At 38.1% G+C, this 11,102-nt stretch overlaps 1 protein-coding gene and 1 gene segment (V, D, J or C); one reads left to right on the top strand and one right to left on the bottom strand.

Annotated features, from left to right (window-relative positions):
* Positions 1 to 403: 403 nt before the first annotated feature.
* LOC131364668 (probable non-functional immunoglobulin kappa variable 6D-41) lies at positions 404 to 1,451 on the bottom strand. The segment is given in 2 exon segments: positions 404 to 1,292; positions 1,403 to 1,451. Coding segments are annotated over 2 exon segments (366 nt in total).
* Positions 1,452 to 5,577: 4,126 nt separating this feature from the next.
* LOC131364563 (immunoglobulin lambda-like polypeptide 5) lies at positions 5,578 to 10,757 on the top strand. Its single transcript, XM_058407775.1, has 5 exons — positions 5,578 to 5,644; positions 8,068 to 8,163; positions 8,749 to 8,872; positions 9,524 to 9,576; positions 10,302 to 10,757. Exons 1-5 carry the CDS (start codon positions 5,578 to 5,580, stop codon positions 10,619 to 10,621), a joined length of 660 nt encoding a protein of 219 aa, XP_058263758.1. The 3' UTR covers positions 10,622 to 10,757.
* The last annotated feature ends 345 nt before the right edge of the window (positions 10,758 to 11,102 follow it).

The following is an 11,102-nucleotide window of genomic DNA, read 5'->3' as shown; positions in this document are numbered from 1 at the left end:
GCATCCATTGTAACTCCTCTAAAGTTGAAATTAGAGTCAAGGTCAGGTAATCTGCTCAGATAGTGTTAGTTGTGTGGGACACGTGTAGTTGAAGTCTGGGAGAATCTGTCCACTGTGAAAGCACACTGATGGAGAAAATCAAGTTTATCCCAGGTCTAAGCTAAAACATATAATTCAGAATGCATAAATTAGCCATAAGCTTAGAATAATTAACATGGAAAAGGGATTGTGACTGACACACCCATGATGTCTTCTTAACATGAAATGAAAAAGTTTCAAACTGCAGAATCTTAAAAAATAAAAAAAAAAACATAATAATAGGGATGAGACATTTATTTTTATATATGTTTTATATTAAAACTGAACTGGAAATGTAAAATGTAAAAGTAAAATATAATTGTGTCTAGAAAAGGCTCAGAGTTTCCACAAAATAAAAATAGGTGGAGTGTTTCGACATGAGGAGTCAGACTGATGTCATCATGTGTGATAAGAAACAGATATAGACTAAGCTTTGTTATTAAAGGTTATGGGGTTGATGAGATGTTCCATGTGAGCACTTTGTAGTTTGTACTCAGCTCTGACTACAATAAAACAAATATATCAGAATTAAGCCACAAACAAGGGTGAAAATTTATACAATCAAAGCATTTAAAATGTTGTTTCATGAATACTTTTTGCAAACTATTCATTTTCCCCAGTCTTCACTATTATGGGATGTTTTGTGTTGCTTAATGAGATTTAATCTCAGTGCATTTTGTGCATTTCAGTTCCACGTTGCAACACTACAAAATATTGAAAAATGCAAAGAGTGTGAATGCTTAAGTAATGGATATTGTATATGTTTTGGTTCCTCTCCTCCACAGAGTGTCATTGTGTCATATCACATCCTCCAACTCAGCACCTGCAGTCTCTCCCAGCTGCAGCAGTTCAGTCTCTCTACAATCTGACTGAGGGAGGTTTTTGTACGACTCTATATCACTGTGTGAGCACATTACCACTGTGTACACTCTGACAGTAGTAATCTCCTGCATCTTCAGTCTGGACTCCACTGATGGTCAGAGTGAAATCTGATCCAGATCCACTGCCACTGAAACGAGCTGGAATACCTGACTCTCGCTGATTTGCGAACTTAATCAGGAGTTTAGGAGCTTCTCCAGGTTTCTGCTGATACCAGTGTAAGTAGTTACTACTAAACACTGCCTGACTGGTTCTACAGTTGATGGTGACTGTTTCTCCTGGAAGAGCAGATTTCACTGCAGGAGTCTGAGTTACTGTGACTTGACCTCTGCATTCTGAAAAATACACAATAACGCAGCATGAAACTGAAATATTCTAATAGAAACAATAAGTGTATTAGTATGAACAGATCATTGTAGAGATAAAATATGAAGCAGTGTCTGACCTTGAGTCCAGAGGATCAGTGTCCAGATGAAGACGGGGATGAAAGTCATGGTAGCTGTGGGTGAAGTTGCTGTAGCAGCAGCTCTCAGTCATGAAGTGTTAAAGTCACAGCGCTATAAACACTCCCAGAGCACTGAAGCATGTGCTGCCAATGCAAAGTGTCCTCTAAGTATGGAAACACCTTTACCACATTCCCCCAATCTTACTGTCATTCTCACACTACTACAGAGTTATTGTGTGAATTTTACTTCTGGAGTCAGAAGGAGATTTTCTGGAAAATACTTTTAGGTATAAGTTGCATAAATAAGTGAATTAGAAAGATAAGTTTATGATATATTTCTTTCAAGTGTATAAATGCAGTAGAAAAATGACAGAAGTTCAGATTTTCTCTTTAATTCCATCAGGATTCAGACTGACTACAGAGGAGATGTAGAAGAGACCAACATTAAAAAGTTATTCTTTCCTATATTTATGTGTCATGTTTATTGTGTTTCTGACTGTAGAGATGAATCTCATCACTAATCCATCATTCAGTGTTATTTCTCCTCCAGTCTTCTGCAGTGTGTACAGTACACTGTGCTCCAGAGTCAGACCTTTTTACTGAAACATCACTGAGTTTAAACAGATGAGTGATGAAGAAAACTTACTTATGAAGAAATCTTCAATTATACAGTTGTGTTCTGTTAATATAACAACAATTATTGAACTGTCTGTGTGTGTGTGTCTGTGTGTGTGTGTGTGTGTGTCTGTGTGTGTGTGTGTGTGTCTGTGTGTGTGTGTGTGTCTGTGTGTGTGTGTCTGTGTGTGTGTGTGTGTCTGTGTGTGTGTGTGTGTGTGTTCACTGTAGTGTGACAAAGGTCTTTGAACAACGGCTTCATAGGAATGTATCACTGTGGTGGACTTTTGGTGGAGGAACCAAACTCATTATGAAAAGTAAGTGCCTAATTTGTTTAAATACTCAAAGAGTCATTACATAATCTTCAAATAGATTTACTGCCAATTAATTCTTTGAAATTTAGATGAAAATTGCGTGTGTAAAATGTGTTGTGAAGAGGAGAGAGCTGTTTCTATAAATGCTTTTAGGTCGTGTTTTTTAATTATGATTAAGTCACTTCATCTATTTTTAAGGTTCATGTGAAATGTTAGATTTTATTTCATTTACTTTGTTGCTTTGCGTTACTCTAATTAATTATCACAATGGAAATTTGTGTAACAGTTTGTTTTATTTTTTGTTTAATTGTTTTAATGTTGATTTCCCATTAAATTATAACCCATAAATAATTATTAAGGTTATCTAAAAAATTGAACAGAGATGACTTCACCATGGTGTGATGGTTATTTAAGCACGGTGTGTTTTATTTAATAGATGGAGATTTTGTTGAGCTGCAGTTTGGTTGGATAATGTTATCAGAATTGTGTCCTGTTGTACGATGTCCAGATAAACTACTGCATCTGCTCTACAGCTGAACTGAAAGACCAAATATCACTGGACCGTGGATGGTGCTGAGGTAAATGAAGGGGTTCTGACCAGCACAGAAGAACAGAAGAACGGCGTCTACAGCCGCAGCAGCACCCTGACCCTCAGCAAAGAACGCTGGGAAGAGGCTGAGGTGTTCGGCTGTACCGTCTCCCACCACGACACCACTCAGGTCGCCTCGTTCCGAAAGAGCCGCTGTGAAGTCCACTAGAATTCAAGTGTACGCTTTAAACCATGCTTAGCAGTCTGAGGTGATGTCAGTGGTGTAGCTCTGCTGAAATAAAGCTTCAATGTGGAAAGCAGGTCTCCTTTTTCATTAGTGAAGTGTCTTTGGCAGCGATATGGAACAGCACCTTTAACAGCAGGTTGAGTGCAGCGCTGTGTGTTGTGCTTGAGTGAGTTTAGCTGAAGAACCATGAACATCTGCTGAAAGTGGTGATCTATTCTGGGTCTCAGAGCTCTTCATGCAAATCTGTATGTGTGTGTGTGTGTGTGTGTGTGTGTGTATTACACTCTTCAGTCTGCCTCTTTATTTACAACCATGGGAGGAGGAACACTTTCAATTCTTATTTCTCTGATTGGTCAGAATTTGCATAAACTATCAAAACATTTAACAAATTTCAATAAAATACATCAAAGAATAAACTGATGTATGAAAAAACATTTCAAATGATCTCTTTTAATGGAAAATAGCAACTTTGATAACAATGAAACATCTAGTGCTTTTTTTATTTGGATCTTCTAATACTTGTAGTCGTAATCTATAATAAGGGTCAAGACACTGATTGACACAGAGAACGTAGACAGATCCATCCTTAAATTAGAACCCAGAAACTAGAACAGAAATGAAGAACTATTGCGATGAAATAATAAAAAAGAAAGAAAAAATGAAATATACAGAAAGAGCTCAAATGATTCTTTAATCTTTATTCAGTCTTGTTCATGTAGTGATGAGTCTATCAGCATCATCATGGCCCAGATACAACAGACTGCTCTGAGTTAATCATGACTTAACTAGTAAGCAGATACTTACAGGAATGTTGTGTATGATTTTAGAACAATTTTGAAGGTCCTGATGATGTAAAATTCATGGAATATGGGATATATTTTAATCACTTTTAGATAAAAGCAATAAATCAGTCATTCAAGGATGACAATAACTATTTAACTTTAGTTGAAGTGTGTGTAATGTGCTACATCTAACATAGATACAGGTACAACTTCTGTAATGACAGGAACAGATATAGAATGGTCAGGGGTCATGGATAAAGCTGGGTCATTAATGAAGGAATCAGATTATATTAGAGCCACACCTCCATGCTATATGTCTCCTGATTCAATATTGCACCAGGCATGAAGGAGACCTGAGGCACAAGACAGCACAGGAAGTAGTAATGCACTCTCTGTCTTGAGAATATTTACATTTACAGCATTTATCAGATGGCTTTATCCAGAGTCACTTACAAAAGTAGAACTGCTTTGTAATCTCCAAAAACACATCCTCACTGACTAATAAAATATTATGAAGCTAAATCCCTGTTAGAGGAGATAGCTTAAGTTAGTACAGCAGCACAGCAACAGTAGAAGATGAGGTTTTCTAATAAATTCTCATTTTAGTGCTTGGTGTTTGAAGGGAATTGGTCTTTCTTTGAAGACAGATAGTGAATCAGCTTTTCAGTCAGCCAGAGGAAGTTCATTCCTCCACCTGGGGGCCAAGTCAGAGAAGAGTCTCAATATGAAGAGAGAAGGTCAGATGGGTCAGATGGGTCATTAACTGGAGGAATGCGATTATATTAGAGCCACACCTTCATGCTATATCTGTCCTGATTCAAGATAGCAGCAAGCTCTCATGGTCAAGAGGAGTTACACCAGTGACTGAGTCAGAATCAAGAGCAGGACCAGAGTTTAACCTGAAACAAACACAAGACAGAGACTGAGGCTGAGACCAGATTAATAACAGGGATTGATTCTGGGTCAGAAATAGAGAATGTACTGAGGGTAGGATTAGTGATAAACTTGTGATATATAGAAAATTGCAGAACTATTTATGTTAAACTGTTGGTTGTGATGGACTGTGTGCAGTTTGGTGTGATGATTATTGAGAGATCTCTAATGTGAGTTGTGAGTAAGTGTGGTGTGGTTCCTCTCCTCCACAGAGTGCCATTGTGTCGTATCACATCCTCCAACTCATCACCTGCAGTCACTCCCAGCTGCAGCAGTTCAGTCTCTCTACAATCTGACTGAGGGAGGTTTTTGTACGACTCTATAACACTGTGTGAACAGGTTGGTGCTACTGATGTAATGGTAACTCTGACAGTAGTAATCTCCTGCATCTTCAGTCTGGACTCCACTGATGGTCAGAGTGAAATCAGATCCAGATCCACTGCCACTGAAACGAGCTGGAATACCTGACAGACGCTGATTTGCGATCTTAATCAGGAGTTTAGGAGCTTCTCCAGGTTTCTGCTGATACCAGTGTAAGTAGTGACCATAAGAGCTGTGATGATACACTGCCGGACTGGTTCTACAGTTGATGGTGACTGTTTCTCCTGGAAGAGCAGATTTCACTGCAGGAGTCTGAGTTACTGTGACTTGACCTCTGCATTCTGAAAAATACACAATAATGCAGCATGAAACTGAAATATTCTAATAGAAACAATAAGTGTATTAGTATGAACAGATCATTGTAGAGATAAAATATGAAGCAGTGTCTGACCTTGAGTCCAGAGGATCAGTGTCCAGATGAAGACGGGGATGAAAGTCATGGTAGCTGTGGGTGAAGTTGCTGTAGCAGCAGCTCTCAGTCATGAAGTGTTAAAGTCACAGCGCTATAAACACTCCCAGAGCACTGAAGCATGGGGTTTGAATGCAAAAAAAAGCATTTTCACTACAGACACGTTACAAACAGAACTGAAACCAGTAGAATGAAAATAAAATTCTCGGAAATTGTATTTAAGGTGCTTTCCTTGTTAAATAAAGCATTATAACAGAGATACAGTACTATATGCTTTCTACTTCCTCAAAGCAACTTCATAGTAAATGTTTACTGGTTGCACAAAATCTGTCAACATATTTACTTCTCATTGTGGAAGGTGTTCACTGTTGGTTTTTATTTAAATTAGAAAACTATTTAACAAGATCTGACCATTTCCTTGCTGTTGGCAACAATACATCGTGGGAGTGTAAGGACACATCTTCCACGATTCGATCCAATATGATTCAACACAAGATTTCAATGAAAGAATTTTCATAAAAACTACTGAAGAGATTCCTTTTTAATATCTGAATAAAAAAACAATGCCTAACAATGTGCCTTTTTGTCTACTATTTGTTAAGTTTAATATTGTAAAGAAAATGTATCTTAAACGTAAAAATGTATACATTCCATCTTAAAACTGAGAGAACAAACAAGACCCAGAGAGAAACCATTCAGAATACATGATCCATAATGAGCTCCAAATCCGCATCTGGGGAGTCAGTTTAATCAGAAGTAGAGCTCCAAAGATGGCTAAAATGCCGCCTTTTCAGAACTGCCTCCCTCTTGAATACTTATGTTCCCCTACAGTGTGAGGCTGATTTGTCTGAAAGCTACTGAGAAGTTTAACTGTTATAACCTGTTTATAAAAGCTGTATAACTTGTATCTGAAGCCATCGATCACTTCACAAGTTCAGATGATTTCCTGTAATAGTGCAGACTCTGATCATGTGACTAGTGCACGCTACAGATTTGAGCTTTTGCACAGATTGTGATCTCTGGTGTTCAAACAGAGCAACTGCATGAGATGCATTATTAACAGAATGCTGATTTCCATGAAATGAAATCACACAATGCACATTATAGCATTTTTGCATTGCGATGCATTAATACACCCCTACTAGTCAGTTCTCCAAAGGGCTTTTTATGAGAAAAAATAATTAACAGCAAATTATCAGTAACATTTCATGATTACTGACTTGTGTTAGTGAGGTAAAAGTTTCAAAACTCTGTTAGAACAGAAGAAAGAAAGACTAAAAAACCCCACAAAAACAATGTTGGATTTTAATGTAGGCTACAAACAAGTTTTATTCAGGCATCCAGAGGATCAATCAATAAATCAGTCAATCAATCAATCAATCAATCAACCTTTATTACAGACTCAAGGTCCAATATTTAAAAACACACACAGAAGAAAAAACAAAAAACACAGAAATAAACAACAAAAAAAAAACATGTAAATCACTGCGTTAAAAAAATACAGTGGTGCCAGTGATCCCACAACTTGGACTGATACCGTGTGGTACTAAACTTTATATTCGGCCCATAATAATCTCATTCTCAGAAGCATTAACCCAGCAGATAAATTTATACATTAGATTACGTAACACGGCTTTAAATGTGTTTACTCCCACACTCACAAACATTTCACTTGCACTATGCCATCTATGTTTCCTTAATAAAATTCTCAGTGCATCATTATAAGCTACTTGTAGCCTTTGTAAGCTAGACATTCGATAATTTGTCCACAAATGTGCAGTACAGAGAGGTGTACAATATGCTTTAAACAGAGACGTCTTCACTTTGTCTGAACATGAGTTAAACTTCTGTAAAAGAATATTAGCCTGCATATACAGCATGCAACGTTGCCGTTCAATGTCCTCATCATCTGTCATATGCTCAGTTAAAAAATGACCAAGATATTTCACCTTTGCACACATTATTACTGAAATAATACATAAGACATTTTGGTGTCTGTTTTGGCCTGTCTACTTCTAGAAAATGCTTGAAGTGGATTATGTTTACTCTTAAAGAACCAAGAACACCACTAACAAAATTAATTTGAAAAATATCACAGAATTCGATGAAGAAATGCAGCTGAAACTAATGTGCTTCTAGCCCAGACTAGACATAAGCTAAGATCTTTATATACAAATTAACATAATTTATTTTTTCATGAATTAAACTTATCTAGGGTTGTTACAGTTACCCTAACCCTAACCCTAGATTATGATACACATCCTCAGAGATGTGGACACCCAGGAACTTAAGGCTGGAGATACGCTCTACTTCAGACCCGTTGATGTAAATAGGGGAGTGTCTGCTGCTGTTAGATTTCCGGAAGTCCACGATGAGCTCTTTGGTCTTTGAGGTGTTGAGGGTGAGGTTGTTCATGGAACACCATGCTGACAGTCTTTAGATCTCCTGCCTGTAGGTCGATTCATCGTTGTTGCTGATTCGGCCAACAACTGTGGTATCATCTGCATACTTGATGAAGACGTTGGAGTTATGTTGCGGAACACAGTCAAGGGTGAACAGGGATTAGAGCAGTAGGCTCAGCACACAGCCTCGTGGGATGCCAGGGTTCAGGATTAGGGTTGAGGATAAGTGATTACCCAACCTTAAAGACTGAAGTCGATTTGTTAAAAAAGTCCATAATCCAGCTGCAAATGGATGTGCAGATACACAGGTCACTGAGCTTAGTGATCAGTTTACTAGGGATGACTGTATTAAATATGGAGCTGAAGTCACTGAACAACATCCGAATGTATGTATTGTTATTGTCCAGGTGGGTGAGAGCTAGATGAAGAGCAGTGGAAATAGCATCCTCTGTAGACCTATTTGGGCGATAGGCAAACTGGTGTGGGTCCAGTGTAGGTGGGAGACAGGCTATGAGGTGACTTAGAACCAGCTTCTCAAAGCACTTCATAACAATGGGGGTGAGTGCAACAGGGCGGAAATCTTCACAGAAGAATGGTTGGGCACTGGTATGATGGTTGTAGTCTTCAGACATATTGGACCAGTGGCCTGGGCCAGTGACAGGTTGAAAATGTCAGTGAAGATTGCACCAGTTGGTCAGCACAACTCCTGAGCACACGTCTGGGTGTGTCATCAGGGCCAGCTGACTTACGTGGATCTACTCTGATCAGTGCTGAGTGTACCTCTGTTGTGGAGAGTGATATTGGAAGATCAGCCATGGAGGAGTCATCATTCCTGGTGTGTATGACGCCCTGGTCAAAGTGAGCAAAGAAGTGGTTGAGCTCGACTGGAAGGAAGGCATTGTTGGTAGGTAGAGACTGTATTGTTGGTTTGTGGTCAGTGATGGTTTGGATGCCTTTCCACATGCGTCTGGGGTTGGTGTTGCAGTGGAAGTGCTCCTCGATACCCAGTTTATGTGCATGCCTGGCTTTCCTAATGCCCCTTCACAGGTTGGCTCTGCCTCTGCTGTAGTTCCTCTGCATTGCTGGATTTAAAAGCAGCATCTCTTGCTTTCAGAAAGAGGCGGATCTCAGAGTTCATTCATGGCTTCTGGTTAGGAAAGTGTTTCACATGTTTGACTACAGAGTTGTGTGAATTTTACTTCTGGAGTCAGATGGTGATTTTCTGGAAAATACTGCTAAATAGGTCTAGGAAGCATGAATAAATGAATTGGAGAGAGAAGTTCAAACTTGAAACATGTGTTTCATTTCTTAGAAAGGAGTTAGGACTAACTAATGAAGAAATCATTAATCATACAGTGTTTTTTTGTAAATATAACCACAATTAGTTCACTTTGTTTTTTTTTGTGTGTGTGTGTGTGTGTGTGTGTGTGTATGTGTGTGTGTGTGTGTGTGTGTGTGTGTGTGTATTCACTGTAGTGTGACAGAGGTTTTTGTACGATGGCTTCATAGGAATGTATCACTGTGGTGGACTTTTGGTGGAGGAACCAAACTGTCTGTGGGCCGTAAGTAACCTGTTTACTAATTACTGAAATGGAGTGTGTACAGATTCTTCATAAAAACTGTAACGATTATAATACTTAGGTTTTTTGTCTTTAAATTCTCTTTAATGAAATGTTATGTCAGGATAAAGTCATTCTGTTTCTTAAATTTCTCTCAAATGAAATGTGGCATTTGGATGAAATCGTTTTGTTTCTGAAATTTCTGCACAATTTCTTACATATGTTAGAGGTTTCACAAAAGGTATCTGACTATTGTCCTAATAATTCACTTTAATTTACATTAAATTTATGACCGAAACATATATTATTGTTTGTGCGAATTACTGTAACATTTTCTCTTGAATTATTTTAAATACCTTTAATATCACAGAAACTCTATGACTGTATGAACAGATGACCAGAAGCCGAGAATGAATTTATTTAAATAATAAATATGTTGTAATTTATGAAATGATGTTTATTCATACTTTAAATTTATTTTTGAATTTCTGGTTATTCATTATACAATACAATTAAATTTGAACTTTTAATGTTCACAATAATATAAATCATTATAGCTGTAAGATGTAAAAGTATTTGAATTGAATGTGAAACGTTTGTGATGCTCCACTGATCTCAGTTCTGCTCTGTAAGATATAAAGGGAAGTGAAACACACACAGTGAGCTGAAACAAAGCCTGAGTGACTGACAGCTGTCCATTCCTGTCTCACCTCTGTGTGTGTGTGTAGGTGTCACCCAGCCCAGTGTGACGGTGCTGCCCCCCTCCAGTGTGGAGCTGCAGCAGGAGAAGGTCACACTCATGTGTGTGGCCTACAAGGGCTTCCCCTCGGACTGGAAGTTGAGCTGGAAGGTTGATGGCAGCAGCTGGAGCTCGGGGGAAAGCAGCAGCACCTCCGTTCTGAACGCTGACGGCCTCTACAGCTGGAGCAGCACACTGAGCCTCCACCGGGAGCAGTGGAGGAACAAGGTGGTGACCTGTGAGGCCTCCAAAGACAACCAACCTACTGTGGTGAGCACAGTGAACACAGAGCAGTGCTCAGAGCTGTGAGATCACACACACTTTACTCAGCTCACCTTCTACTGCTTCACTGTGTGGTACATGTGGCCTTTACTGCTCAAATCATCCTCTCTCATCATTTCATTTGTGTTATTAACATGTGAGCTCACACACTCCTCAGTTTAACTCAGCTCTTCTTCTTAATTATCACCTAAATATGTGTTAAGTGTGTGGATCACTGCAATGTCCTGCTTTGAATTATTAATAAAAGCTTTTGAATCAGTAAACACGCTTGCTTTACATTGTTGATTAAACACATCATACACAAATCACCAATGCATCTGTCTCAGTATCTGCTGTAGAACCTGATCATTCATGAGAAAAACAAATAATAATAATAATAATAATAATAATAATAATAATAATAATAATAATAATTATTATTATTATTATTATTATTATTATTATTATTATTATTATTATTATAAATAATAATAATAAATAATATCATTATTATTCTCCCATTTCATTC

The sequence above is a fragment of the Hemibagrus wyckioides genome, linkage group LG14 (genome assembly GCF_019097595.1).
Source record: "Hemibagrus wyckioides isolate EC202008001 linkage group LG14, SWU_Hwy_1.0, whole genome shotgun sequence".
NCBI lineage: Eukaryota > Metazoa > Chordata > Actinopteri > Siluriformes > Bagridae > Hemibagrus > Hemibagrus wyckioides.
This window is presented reverse-complemented; position numbering and strand designations above follow the sequence as displayed.

Excerpts from the sequence above, each read along its gene's own strand:
- LOC131364563 (XM_058407775.1), top strand. The coding sequence starts at position 5,578 with ATGAAGCAGTGTCTGACCTTGAGTCCAGAGGATCAGTGTCCAGATGAA. Across the intron at positions 8,164-8,748 it reads GTTGCGGAACACAGTCAAGG|GGCCAGCTGACTTACGTGGA; the intron begins GTGAACAGGGAT and ends GTGTGTCATCAG. Across the intron at positions 9,577-10,301 it reads AACCAAACTGTCTGTGGGCC|GTGTCACCCAGCCCAGTGTG; the intron begins GTAAGTAACCTG and ends GTGTGTGTGTAG.